The sequence below is a fragment of the Penicillium antarcticum genome (genome assembly GCF_028974205.1).
Source record: "Penicillium antarcticum strain IBT 31339 chromosome Unknown utg000009l_segment0_segment0, whole genome shotgun sequence".
Lineage (NCBI taxonomy): Eukaryota > Fungi > Ascomycota > Eurotiomycetes > Eurotiales > Aspergillaceae > Penicillium > Penicillium antarcticum.
The window spans coordinates 178,599-191,021 of NW_026695307.1; the positions used below are offsets into that span (position 1 = coordinate 178,599).

At 53.0% G+C, this 12,423-nt stretch overlaps 9 protein-coding genes across 9 annotated transcripts; 5 read left to right on the forward strand and 4 right to left on the reverse strand.

The window, feature by feature from the left end:
- Positions 1-66: 66 nt before the first annotated feature.
- N7508_008417 (rhamnogalacturonan acetylesterase RgaE) lies at positions 67-868 on the forward strand (the record flags this gene model as incomplete). The annotated part of the gene is made up of 2 exons (XM_058466481.1): positions 67-178; positions 228-868. The coding sequence occupies 2 exons, from the start codon at positions 67-69 to the stop codon at positions 866-868; spliced, it is 753 nt and encodes a 250-aa protein (XP_058314327.1).
- Positions 869-1,153: 285 nt separating this feature from the next.
- On the reverse strand, positions 1,154-3,610 carry N7508_008418 (isochorismatase family protein family; the record flags this gene model as incomplete). The annotated part of the gene is made up of 1 exon (XM_058466482.1): positions 1,154-3,610. The coding sequence occupies one exon, from the start codon at positions 3,608-3,610 to the stop codon at positions 1,154-1,156; it is 2,457 nt and encodes an 818-aa protein (XP_058314328.1).
- A 521-nt stretch (positions 3,611-4,131) lies between these two features.
- Positions 4,132-5,328, forward strand: N7508_008419 (Ketol-acid reductoisomerase; the record flags this gene model as incomplete). The annotated part of the gene is made up of 1 exon (XM_058466483.1): positions 4,132-5,328. The coding sequence occupies one exon, from the start codon at positions 4,132-4,134 to the stop codon at positions 5,326-5,328; it is 1,197 nt and encodes a 398-aa protein (XP_058314329.1).
- Positions 5,329-5,581: 253 nt separating this feature from the next.
- Positions 5,582-6,747, forward strand: N7508_008420 (threonine/serine dehydratase; the record flags this gene model as incomplete). The annotated part of the gene is made up of 2 exons (XM_058466484.1): positions 5,582-5,915; positions 5,978-6,747. 2 exons carry the CDS (start codon positions 5,582-5,584, stop codon positions 6,745-6,747), a joined length of 1,104 nt encoding a protein of 367 aa, XP_058314330.1.
- Positions 6,748-6,804: 57 nt separating this feature from the next.
- N7508_008421 (putative Rad51 family DNA repair protein) lies at positions 6,805-8,229 on the reverse strand (the record flags this gene model as incomplete). Its single annotated transcript, XM_058466485.1, has 2 exons — positions 6,805-8,121; positions 8,170-8,229. 2 exons carry the CDS (start codon positions 8,227-8,229, stop codon positions 6,805-6,807), a joined length of 1,377 nt encoding a protein of 458 aa, XP_058314331.1.
- A 170-nt stretch (positions 8,230-8,399) lies between these two features.
- N7508_008422 (uncharacterized protein) lies at positions 8,400-8,757 on the forward strand (the record flags this gene model as incomplete). Its single annotated transcript, XM_058466486.1, has 2 exons — positions 8,400-8,617; positions 8,667-8,757. 2 exons carry the CDS (start codon positions 8,400-8,402, stop codon positions 8,755-8,757), a joined length of 309 nt encoding a protein of 102 aa, XP_058314332.1.
- Positions 8,758-8,928: 171 nt separating this feature from the next.
- Positions 8,929-10,094, reverse strand: N7508_008423 (TBP-associated factor 8 family protein; the record flags this gene model as incomplete). Its single annotated transcript, XM_058466487.1, has 2 exons — positions 8,929-9,704; positions 9,770-10,094. The coding sequence occupies 2 exons, from the start codon at positions 10,092-10,094 to the stop codon at positions 8,929-8,931; spliced, it is 1,101 nt and encodes a 366-aa protein (XP_058314333.1).
- Positions 10,095-10,436: 342 nt separating this feature from the next.
- N7508_008424 (cytochrome c oxidase subunit VIIa) lies at positions 10,437-11,144 on the forward strand. Its single transcript, XM_058466488.1, has 4 exons — positions 10,437-10,493; positions 10,595-10,637; positions 10,764-10,826; positions 10,900-11,144. The coding sequence occupies exons 1-4, from the start codon at positions 10,464-10,466 to the stop codon at positions 10,977-10,979; spliced, it is 216 nt and encodes a 71-aa protein (XP_058314334.1). The 5' UTR covers positions 10,437-10,463; the 3' UTR covers positions 10,980-11,144.
- A 393-nt stretch (positions 11,145-11,537) lies between these two features.
- On the reverse strand, positions 11,538-12,308 carry N7508_008425 (NEDD8-conjugating protein UBC12; the record flags this gene model as incomplete). The annotated part of the gene is made up of 4 exons (XM_058466489.1): positions 11,538-11,690; positions 11,750-12,039; positions 12,142-12,232; positions 12,288-12,308. 4 exons carry the CDS (start codon positions 12,306-12,308, stop codon positions 11,538-11,540), a joined length of 555 nt encoding a protein of 184 aa, XP_058314335.1.
- Positions 12,309-12,423: the final 115 nt, after the last annotated feature.

The window sequence follows — 12,423 nt, forward strand, 5'->3', positions numbered from 1 at the left end:
TCGAATGAGCAGACGTGATGGAAGTAGTACCACACTCAAGATTCTTTTCATATTCTGCTACTCGCCATGAAGACCGCTGCTCTTCTTTCAGCCCTTGTACCCAGTGTGCTGGGTACAACCATCTACCTTGCTGGTGACTCTACCATGGCAAAGGGTGGTACCGGGTCTGGGACGGCTGGTATGCATTTCCCCTGCCCTCCAAGATAGAACCATACTAAAATGTCTAGGCTGGGGTGAGTATGTGACGCCTTATACCTCCCTCACTGTGGCCAACCAAGCTGTCGCTGGCCGTAGTGCCCGGTCATATACACGAGAAGGCCGCTTCGACACCATTGCAGCCGTGGTCCAGTCCGGTGATTGGGTGGTCATTGAATTTGGACACAATGACGGTGGATCGCTGTCAACCACCGACAACGGACGTACCGACTGCGGCGGCACAGGGAGCGAGACCTGCAGCACAACATATAACGGCGTGGCCGAGACGGTTCTCACCTTCCCAGCCTATCTGGAGAATGCAGCCAAAACTTTCAAGGCGAAGGGTGCGAACGTGCTCATCTCCAGTCAAACTCCCAACAACCCCTGGGAGACCGGCACATTCACCTACTCCCCATCACGGTTCGTGGAGTATGCTCGACTGGCAGCCGAGGTGGCCGGAGTCTCCTATGTCGACCACGGAGCATATGTGGCGGACCGATTTGAGGCCCTGGGTCTCACCACCGTTGATTCATACTTCCCCTTGGATCACACACACACCAGCACTGATGGTGCATCGGCCGTGGCTCAGGCCTTTTTCAAGGCCGTGGTTTGCGGGAATGTTGCGCTGAAGAATTCTCTGACCACTACATCATTCCCTGGTAGCTGTCTCTAAAAGATGAATACCAATCAGCGTTAGCAGCAATATCAGAAACATAATCCAGCCCCATCAACCAATAGAAGGCAGACTCTCAAGGGCCATCAACCAAGTCGGGTAAGAGGCTGAGTATTTCCACTTAGTCACAACAAAAATTTCAAGAGAAATGAAAGAAAAGAGGGAAATCCCAAGCCAATGCAGCTCGGTCAGTAAATTCGTAGGGTCGTAATATGTCCATGGCTAAGAACTACACTGAAAAGCATCAATTGCCAAAAGCTAGAAAACAAAATCGCTTCAACACATTCATTCTTCCAAAATTGACTGGACGATACCTCGTTTTGCGACTCTTTCGTAGTATTGGTTCACATTTGTAAACCGGACATTGAACGCCCCTTGTGCTTGCATGATCTCCCGAAAAACTGGCCAGAGAGAACAATCATCAATAGCGAGCACAGTACCTCCTAGATAGTGTTGCCCCCCGAGGACACGCTCCCAATCTTCAAAGCCGAACTCAAATGCCTCAACTGGATTGCTGGCACGATGTTCGCGCCAGTGCATCAAGAATCGGTCGATGATTGGCAAGTAGTCACCCCCACCCAATGGATCTGCACCTGGACGTGTAATTTCGACGTGTTGGGCCAAATGGGTCAGGATAGCAGAGTCACCAGCCGCAGTCAATCCATCGGAAGCAATGTATAACGGTAAAGCCGGTGTTTGATCATTGCCAATACGTTTTGCTGCATGGTCGGTGACAACTTCATATCGAATGCCGTTTTCTCCCAAACAAAGTTGCACACGCAAGTTAATCACTGGGTCTCCGCTGAGTACCAGCTGTGCTGTAGACGGGGTGACAAAGTTGACAACATCAGAGCCTTCGCCATACACAGCATCCCAATCAAACTCGGTAGCACGGTTTTCTTGGCCAAAGGCAGCAATAAGTCGCTCTGTCCCCGCGGCATCTGCATGGATTACCGGGCGCGCTTGGTCCAATGTCTTACTGACAGCACCTTGGCCCCAGATTGTGTTGGTAGCAGGTTCAATGTAAGTACCAATGTGTCGGAAAGTGAGAGAAATCCGTTGACCGCCGTATGCTTGCTCAGCAGCAGACTTGGTCGAATTAGGGCGTTTGTCTGCCCGGATTCCATGAAGCCATCGCATATTCGTATTTTGACCCAAGATAAAGAGTGAATTATGAGGGAGAGACACGCGCTGCGTGGTCCGACCCGATTCCGCTCCTTCTGCGGGCTCAGAGGCTGAAGCCTTGGTTCGAAGAAGCATAACGCGTTCAGCGCCTAGACTGACATTGCAAATGTAAGACCCCCGCACAATATCCAGCGTCTTGTCTGAATGTTCCGAGATACGGTCTTGTCCGTTACGGTAAAGCTGTATGAGCACGTGGTTCAAAGGGTGACCCAGGATGCGCTCAACTGTGGCCCGTACTGCATCAACTGTAGGTGTAAAAGGCCTAAAGGCCGGAGATTCGTCCGCAGGGTGGCGATAGATTGGTATTGCTCCATCTGGTTGCGCTTGGCCTTGGACAGCCACCAATCTAGGAACTAGACCTGAGAGGTGGTACATCTTCTGCCATTCCACCTCCGCCTGGATGCGCTCGAATGCATCTGCTGGCAGATCGACGTTGTGCACGATGCGCGAGTCACCTTCTCCAATACCACTTTGGGATGTATTGCGTGTTACCCCCAGCCTGGAAGGCGGATCTTGCTGGTGATGATCTGCGCGAGGTCCAGCTCCGGATTCTGGTGTGAGCTCTCGGCGTTTAGGACGGCGGATTCGCGCACGCACTTTCTTCTTTTCTTCCGCTGAACCCCGCGACTGCGCGGCTGCGCGCTGTGCGCGGGAACGAGAGGCAAGCTCTGCAATACTGAACTCATCCTCCTCTTGTGGATCATCATCCTTTGCTGTTGTATCATTGGCGGTCCAAACCTCCAATCCATCCATGATGCTCTCGATGCCAGCTGTATTAGCCGATCTCTTCGGCCGCGTCGCACCTTGGCGCGCAATCGCATCAGTCTCGTCCCAATCTAGCTCCTGAGTGAGCTCCTGCGAAGTTGTACCAGTCGCACCGAGGATGTCTGCCATGCGACGCATAGCTTCTTGGTGCCGTTGGAAATCACGGAATCCTAAACAGTTCTCAACCAGGGTCACCGAAAAGCCATTGCGCACGGCATCCAGAGCGGTGGCAAACACAGACACGTTGGACAGCGAACCACACAGATAGAGTTCAGTAACGAAACGTGTTCGAAAGGAGAGTATCAGACCAGGCGACTCCAGGGCAGAATATGCTGTTTTGTCCATAACAGTATCTTTCTGAGCATCGATGGCGGCGAGGATCGGTGCGGGAAACTGATATCCCGGAGTCTGGGGGGCAACACATCGTGATGGGTCGGCAGAGAGAAAAGCTTCCGGGTCAATAGGCTCAGGTGAATCACGGTCCGATCCGACTTCAATCACATCAGATGAGGGCAATGGCTTCCTGCGCGGGGGTTCTCGATCCAAAACAATGCGATCCCCGAAATTCCAATCGGTAATGGCTTGTGGGGTATCAAATTGAGAGCGCACCCATACTACATCACCCACGCGACGGAAGGCTGCTGCGAGTTGAGGGAGAGTCTCGAGGATATCAGGCGTGTTGGGGACATGCAGCGCCCCGGATGGCCGAACAAAGTCATTTTGGAAATCAAGCAGCAGCAAAGCCTTGCGGGTCTGGATGGTGGGGAGATCACCGAATGAGAAGTAACTCATCCTGCCATGGTCCAAGGAAGCCGATGGACAGTGTGAAGACAGTTGGGAGGTGGGGAAGTAGACACCTGAGGCAGGATGAAATATTCGAGTTTATCGTGTGGTTTGGACTGAGTATGCACTTTCTATTCAGCTAATGGGTAGCAACAGGAGACAGCCAATGATCTTGTGTTCAATTATCTCATCTTTAATACCCCGAGTCTCCATATACTCCGTACTCAATTACTCCATACTGTCGACAACTCGGAGCTTTGGCTTCACTCCGGGGAATATCCACCCTAAGCCCAACCTGGGCAGCTCATCCACGGTTGCTGCTGGAAACATGACATAATCCCTGACTCATTCTGTCGCCCAATCAACGCCACCGCCGACACCGGCCGGGGAGCTCTGGTGCTTCTCCGGAATCACGTGTGGTGACTCGCAGCGGTTGCGGCCATCTCCCATTTATAAATCCCAGAGCTTCCCCGGTCTCAATTCTTCTTTTCCTCTTCACTCTCCACTCTCCTCTCTTCCGTATCTTCACAATGGCTTCCCGTGGTCTCCCCCGTGCCCTCCGCCTCGCCCGCGTGGCCGCCCCTCGCTCCGTCGTCACCGCTGCCCTTCCCCGGCCTGCTGTGGCGGCCGCTGCTGCCCTCCCCCGTGTCTCCTCGGTCGTCACCCCCGTCCGTGGTATCAAGACCATCGACTTCGCTGGTGTCAAGGAGGACGTCTACGAGCGTGCCGATTGGCCCCGTGAGAAGCTCCAGGAGTTCTTCAAGAACGACACCCTTGCCCTCATCGGTTACGGTTCCCAGGGTCACGGTCAGGGTCTCAACCTCCGTGACCAGGGCCTCAACGTCATCGTTGGTGTCCGCAAGGATGGTGCTTCCTGGAAGGAGGCCATCCAGGACGGCTGGGTTCCCGGCAAGAACCTGTTTGATGTCACCACCGCCATCGAGAAGGGTACCGTCGTGATGAACCTGCTCTCCGATGCCGCCCAGTCTGAGACCTGGCCCACTATCAAGCCCCTCCTCACCAAGGGCAAGACCCTCTACTTCTCCCACGGTTTCTCCCCCGTCTTCAAAGACCTCACCAAGGTCGATGTCCCCAAGGACATTGATGTCATCCTCGTTGCCCCTAAGGGTTCCGGCCGTACCGTCCGCACTCTCTTCCGTGAGGGCCGCGGTATCAACTCCTCCATTGCCGTCTACCAGGACGTCACCGGCCAGGCCAAGGAGCGCGCCATCGCCATGGGTGTCGCTGTCGGCTCCGGCTACCTCTACGAGACCACCTTTGAGAAGGAGGTCTACTCCGACCTCTACGGTGAGCGTGGTTGCCTGATGGGTGGTATCCACGGTATGTTCCTCGCCCAGTACGAGGTTCTCCGTGAGCGTGGCCACAGCCCCTCCGAGGCCTTCAACGAGACCGTTGAGGAGGCCACCCAGTCCCTGTACCCCCTGATCGGTGGTAACGGTATGGACTGGATGTACGCTGCCTGCTCCACCACCGCCCGCCGCGGTGCCATTGACTGGTCTGGCCGCTTCAAGGACACCTTGAAGCCCGTCTTCAACGACCTCTACGACAGCGTCCACAACGGCACTGAGACCCAGCGCTCTCTCGACTACAACTCCCAGAAGGATTACCGTGAGAAGTACGAGAAGGAGATGCAGGAGATCCGGGACCTCGAGATCTGGCGCGCCGGTAAGGCCGTCCGCTCTCTCCGCCCCGAGAACCAGAAATAAGTTAATACTGTGATACCCGTGGGGGTTCAAAAATTATGATGTACTATGAACTGTTCTGTTTGGGTTTCAGGTATTCGAAAATATCATTTTGAGGCTATATAAGCCCCCATTTCATTATTCAACCTTCCATTTTATTTACTTCGCTTGGATATTAGTAGAATGTAGAGCCCCGTGCGTAAGCGGAGATGGTCCGGGGTAAGAGTCATCGACTTCAGACTCGGCCTGTCCTTCTATCATGTACACTTTACACACAATGACTTCCCCCGCCGTTGCAGCTCAATCGCTCACTCCTGCTGCAGTTCAAGCGGCGTACGATCTCATCCAACCCTATGTGCATCGGACGCCACTGCTGACCTGCAAAACGCTCGACACGATCGCCTCAACGCCGCAAACCCGAGAGGCGCTCGTCGGAACACCATTTGAAGGCCAGATCCCAGCTCAACCACGGTTCCACTTGTTCCTTAAATGTGAAAACCTTCAGCGAGTTGGAGCATTCAAAGCACGGGGCGCCTTCCATGCACTGTTGCGATTGTTGGAGGAGCGCGGGGACGAAGTGAAACAACGCGGGGTGATTACACACAGCTCTGGTATCTTCGAGTCCTCTACAATGCTACGAGCTCAGACTAACTATGTCTCTCTTTCTTTGTAGGAAACCATGCCCAAGCCCTTGCCCTTGCAGCCTCAACTCTAGGCGTCCCAGCTTACATCGTGATGCCGCGGATCAGTATACCGAGCAAGATCGCTGGCACCCGGTCCCATGGCGCAAAAGTGATATTCAGCGGTTCGACAAGCGTAGAACGAGAGGCTGTGGTGGCGGACATCCAGGCAAAGACAAATGCCATTCTGGTACCACCATATGACCACGTCAATATCATTTGCGGCCAGGGTACAACAGCTTTGGAGCTAGAGGCGCAACACGCTGAACAAGCCGGGTCCCGAGATTTGGATGCAGTGATTACACCAATTGGCGGAGGTGGGTTGAACTCCGGTGTTGCGACATGGTTCTCGGACAAGTCGACCCGCGTGTTCGGCGCAGAGCCCACCTTTGAAGGTGCAGATGATTGCCGCCGTGGATTGGAGGCTGGGAAGCGTGTTGAATCTGTTGGTACCTTGACCATTGCGGATGGATTGCGTACTCCGGTTGGACTTATCAACTGGGAGGTGATTTCCAATAAGAAACGAGTCGAAGGAGTATTTGCTGTCACCGAGGAGCAGATCAAAGCAACAATGCGGTTGGTACTAGAGCGCATGAAGGTTGTAGTTGAACCAAGTGCAGTCGTTGGATTGGCCGTCTGTCTTTTTGATGAAGACTTCCGTCGGAGGGTTGAGCAGGAGGGTGGAAAGGAAGGATGGCATGTTGGAGTTGTGTTCAGCGGTGGAAACACGACTGTTGAGGCAATTGCGAAGCTCTTTGGTTAAGCTACGAAGTATATATAGCGCGTCCTGGGATAGACACCGTACATAAAATCCATTTGATCACTCATCGGGCTTGGGTATATCAATATCCGACTCACGCACGTAAAATGAAAAGCTTCCCCCATTGTTTGCCTCAATGGCTTCCACCACCCGCTGGGGCCAGTCTTCTCGCCCCCATGCATTGACACAACCCGATATCCTGCCTTGCTGAATTGCACTCTGTCGTAAATGGGCATCCTTGATGGCAGCTTTGAGGGCCATGCTAGGTGGAAATGGACGAACAGAGGACCGGTGGACAATTAGACGCAAGGTTGGAAATGTACCCCACGGTGGTGGGAGAGCAGGCCGTAATACTGGAGTCCGCGACTGGTGCCAGTCGTATAGACCAGGACCGGAGTGACCATCACTAGATGGAGCCGCGCGGGTACCTGAGATCGTGGTAAACACAATTGCGCATTGAAACAGAGCCTGAAGTCGCTTCAGAACCACCACCAGCTCAAGGTAGAGATCAGACAGGTAAAAGGTCTGGTTTCGCTCGCGCTCGCGATCAACCTCTGCCCGAGGACGCCCAATCTCCTCAATACGAGCAATTTCGTCGCGAAGCCGATCTTGCCAAATGAAAGCAGTGGCGCTGTCGATGGTGATCATTTGCAGGGGACGTGAGGCGGATCGGTGCCTCGAGAGATCGAACAAGTAAGTTTCTAGACTGTGTAGCGTAGCCAGAAGAGCAGAGGAAGACTGTGGACGAAAGACATGGACATGCTGCAGCGAAGAGACAAGCAGCGATTCCAACTCATGGCCCAGTGTTGCTCCTGGTGGCTGGTCCCTTGCATCTGGATCAGATTTAAGCTGTTGCTGCATAATTATACCTCGAGCCACGACTCGCAGTCTCTCAGCGTCGAATCGGTTGTCGTTGTCTATGAAGACCACAGCTGATTCACGGCCACCCAGAGGTAAATCACCGTAATTCCGAGGTAAAATTGCGAGTGCAGTCACATAGTACAGGAGCTGTGACTTTCCTGAGGCTGACAAGCTGCTCGAGACCTCCACAACTGGGAGTGGCCGTTTCTTGATGCTCTCGGTGTCTGGGAACATATATGGGTCTCTTTCGTCTGGCAGGTGTATTTCACCCGGCATTTCAACACACTCTGTCTGGGCTTGGCTGTGCAAGAGCATTTCCTCATCTTCGGTGAGGAATTCTCCATGCTGGTCTTGGTCAAAGTCCCTTCGATGTTGGTGTTGATCATTTGGTGCATTTGGTACACCAGATGGTTTAGGCGCAAAGACTTCAAGCAATGCGTCTAAAACAGGCAGACCTAACGGATTCGTGTCATAACTTGCAAGGTCATGGTAGAACTGCTTCAATTCAGAGAGGATCTTGGAGAGGTCAGTTCACGGTCAGAACAAAGGCGAGCTATGACGCACCTCATCCAGTCCCTCGTGGTGTACATCTGCTAGCGATTTATCCCCTAAATAAGCAGCCATAGCTATGGCCCTGTCAATCTGGCATCACTGAAAGAGCCAAACTCATAAAGTCCGAGTGAGTCGAGGTTGACCAAAGATCTCGGGAAGGATAACGCGGAGCTCCCGAACTTGAACTTCACTCCGACATAACCTCTGCGCCGCCTCTCTCTCCAATTCCTCCACCCTCCCCAATGGCTCCTCTCACACGAGTCTTCCACGCCGAGACTCTCCCCGATCATGTCAATACCGTCCACCGCAACTTCCAAGAGAAACGTCGTAAAGGCGGCCCCGTCGACCTGAAGGAGTGCCCGCTGTTCGAAATGACACAATACTCATGCAACCCACCACAAGATGGCATTCCTGAGAAAGGCGTTGTAATTTGCAAGCCCGTGGTGCGATTGTTCCGACGGTGAGTGCGCCAATTCAGCCAGAGGTGAGGAAATACTGATAAGCAGTAGCTGCGCCGGTGGCTTGACGGTCGAAACTACATCCTGGGAGCCTCTCAGGCAAGCAGAGGAACAGAAGCAGAACCAAGCGAGTACACAGTGACGGAACATTAGCATTACATCGTTACGCATTGGGCGGAGTTTGACTACGTGGATTACAAGTATTTGCAGGTTTCGCAAATAAGATATCATTGATTAAATGCTTCACCATGGGGTATCGAACAAGCGCCAGCCGTAATGAAAAGAACACCAATGGGACCTGCGTCCCTGCAATTTACACGCCAGTCATGACCTCGGGTGGTTCTGCACTCGCGGAAGGCTTTTGGTCATTTTCCTCCCCCCGGCGCGTATTCGACGCGGTCCGACGCCAGAGGTCCCGTTCGCAGTTGACAATCGGTCCCATCTCCATGTTCCATAACAGCTTGGCCCGGGCTTTGTCGGCGTCCGGGTTTCCAGAGTCGATTTCCATGGCCGAGTCGATCAAAGCTGCTGCCGCAGACGTAGTATGAGGATCCTTGTTGAGCTTCTTAGTGAGAGCCTTGGCGGTCTTCTCAAACATAGTTTCCATGCTATCCGTTCTGCGACCCCAGAGTTTCTTGTGATGGCCCGTAGAGCCTGTCTGGTTGTCGCGGAATGCGGCGCTCGCCAATTTGCGCAGTGCCTCCTCTCCATGTCGTCCATCTTCTGCGGCGCGTTCTCGAATCTTGCGTTGGTCGCCATCTCGTTCAACGAATACCGCTGTGGCAGAGTAGGTGTGCTTGCTGGGGAAGCTGGGGAAATGTTTCGGGATGTAAGAGCGGTTTGCGCGATCATCCTCGCTGCTGAGCGCTGTAAGAAAAGGCAGACTTGGTGGAAGCACGTCCTCTGTCTCCGGAGAGGACAATAATGGCGGTGCGGGTATAGAAGATCGAGACGATTTGAGGGTAGGGAGAAGGTCATCGGGTGTAAGGCGGAAACGGGTGAGGGCGTGTTCAAAGTCTTGTGGAATAGGCTGCGTTCGTCGGGATGATAGCATAGATTGCCGGGCAAATGTAGAAAGTCGTAACATGTCTGCAAAAATAAGCGCGAACCACGTCAGTTGAAACTTCGAACAGCATCAGACGTCATTCACGTACACTCTTCCGTCGCGCTGCGGAAGCTCGACAGAGCAATTGGCTCAGCTAGATCGTATCCGGCATCTTTCAGGGTTATTCCAATGGCACGGTTCATCAATTGGTCGACGTGAGCCTCATCTTGCACAGCTGGCTCGGAGGACGGGAGGGTGACAGGCTCATGCAGACGGTGATGGTGGTGATACTGCTTTAGTCGCTTGATATTGTGCTGATCGACGGATGTGGAACGCTTGACGGGCGTACCTGAAGCTGCCATAGCCACAGGTTTCCGGAGCTTGATCGAGCGAAGATTAGAATGGTGCAAGTTCCGCCGTGAAGGAGGAGCCATGATGATCTGAAGGGTCACGTGTTAATGCCTGAGGCAGCAATATATGAACTCGATGATGTTGAGAAGATTGAAATAACGAAATGCGGACAGGCATTAGCTGTATATGCTTAAAATAAGTGACCAAATAATGTTTTATATGTTCGCATCTTTCCAACTTTGCCCATCACATTGATCAGCCCATCTTATACAAGTTGATCGACCAATCCGGTCACTCGCTTAGTCCGCTCCGAAGCTTCAACTTCACTTCACAACCGTCCGCTTCTTCCACTCCCCTCTCCTCTCCCCACCACCAACGTTTTAGGGTTCCAACCAGTCAGTCACCTACTGAAAGACATCTCGAGTACCAACTGACGCTACTTACCAGGCACAATGCCCGCCGCTATCCCCCCCATCACCGGCGTAAGTGCCCCTTCCCTGGAAGGCCGGGTTGACCCGATCGGACAGGTCGGCTTGGTCTGAATGATCGCAATGGTTTACTGACATGCTGTGTCTCTCTATAGATGCTCCGCCGTGGTCTTGTCCTGGACCTGAGCACCGCTTTCGGTGAGTCATGACCCGAATCCGAGTGGCATGATCGAACAACAATTGGAGATTGCGATCTTTAGAGAGCGACCGAATGGGCCTCAAACGCCCAGGAAATAATTCGAATAGGTTGAATAAGGTCAACAGATGCTAACCAGAGTTCTTTTACACCAGGCTTCGGTACCACCTTCGGCTACCTCTGGTGGTACGGTAAGTAGAACGCAACCCGGCTATGCTCAAGCCACGCGCTCCCAGGCTCAAAGTTTGACAATATTTCCTGCAGGCTTCCACCTTCCCCGCGTCCGTGAGCGCGACACCTACTACGCCCGCCTTGAGGCTGAGCGTGCCGCCCAGCGCGGTTAAATCGGTCGCTAATCGCACCCGGTCGTCTCCTTCCCGCCCATTCGGCGTCAGTCCTTTTCTTTGTCAAAGCGTTTCTAGAAAATTGCCCGTGGATGGGGGCAAACGTTCCGATGTCGCCCCTCGGGCTTGGTTGAAAGGGTCGTATACGAAGGGTGGCTAGATTGGGATCGATTGTACATATACGCCTGTGGACAACCAATTGTTTTTGCCTTGGACTATTCTTTTCACTTTGGGGCGAATTCCGACCTCGGTTCGTCGTATGATCAGAGCATTAAAGCACCTATAGATGCATGTCGGAGCAAATCCCTCGGGGCCAACTGATTGACCTCCTACGTGCTTCATTTGTCATGAGCAAAGTAGATCTATTTTATTCAAATGCTAAATACGCCGGATATATGTACGTGGAAACCAGCGCGCCGCCATGGGATCGCCAAACCATGTTCTCCATGTGTAAGCCGTAGATCATGATACCATATCTGTGTGTCTCTGGATGTTGCATCGCAACCATTGTGGCCTTAGCAAGCAACTGGGGTCAGTTCGCAAGCCTCGAGTCCTGGTTCACCGCAGCACCCTATCAAACGATACACCTCGGACGGACCCGCCGGCCATGGAATTGCGCACGTTTTTCTTGAAGTGTTCGCGGGTGGTGCGGAGGTCTTCCGCGGCTTCCTTGTTGAGGGGATCGGAGGCATTAGGCTCGAGGAAGAGGAACTATAGATTATATGCACTCGTGAGTCATATGAGTGTCAAGCGTAAGAAAATCAACCAACCTGCATGCCCACAATCACGGCATTGAGGTTCAAAACGGGTTTCCAATCCTCTCGTAGAATGTTCAAGCAGACGTTACCCTCCAGATCGATGTTAGGATGGTAGATCTTCTGTGTGCACTTGACCTTTGGAGGGTCATGGGGGAAGTTCTGGTTGACGTTAAAGGTAAAGTTGAAGGTTCCACCCTTGTACATGCCCTCGTCAGGTTCGATGCTCAAGGTGAAGTTGAGGATGTCGTCGGGATTGGGAAAGTCCATTTTCATTGTGCTTCCAAGGGTGATTTCTGTAAGGTCTATAGAAGGTCTAGTTAGGATTAAATGTTCATAACTGGCCATACTAGGCATGTTATGCACCCCGCGGCTGAAGCATGCCTGCTGCGAGGGACTTCACTGACCTTTTTGGACCCGCAGCTGCGCGGCAGTGACCTTCTTCTTCTTCTTTCCGGCAGCACCCTCGGCATTCTCAGCCTGCTGCTGCTGTTGCTTCTGTGGAGTCTATCAGCGACATATGACCAGCTGGAATACACCAAAGAGAGCCTACCATAGACCAGATTTTCAACATCCTGGCTGAAGTCACCACCCCACCTGGTGGAACAGACGGTTTGCGGGAGGTAGATGGGTTTGTAAATGAGGTTGCGGTAACTCTGTATGCTCAGAACGAGCGTTCAGAGAGAGGG

Excerpts from the sequence above, each read along its gene's own strand:
- N7508_008424 (XM_058466488.1), top strand. The coding sequence starts at position 10,464 with ATGCCCGCCGCTATCCCCCCCATCACCGGC. Across the intron at positions 10,494-10,594 it reads CTATCCCCCCCATCACCGGC|ATGCTCCGCCGTGGTCTTGT; the intron begins GTAAGTGCCCCT and ends GTCTCTCTATAG. Across the intron at positions 10,827-10,899 it reads CGGCTACCTCTGGTGGTACG|GCTTCCACCTTCCCCGCGTC; the intron begins GTAAGTAGAACG and ends TATTTCCTGCAG.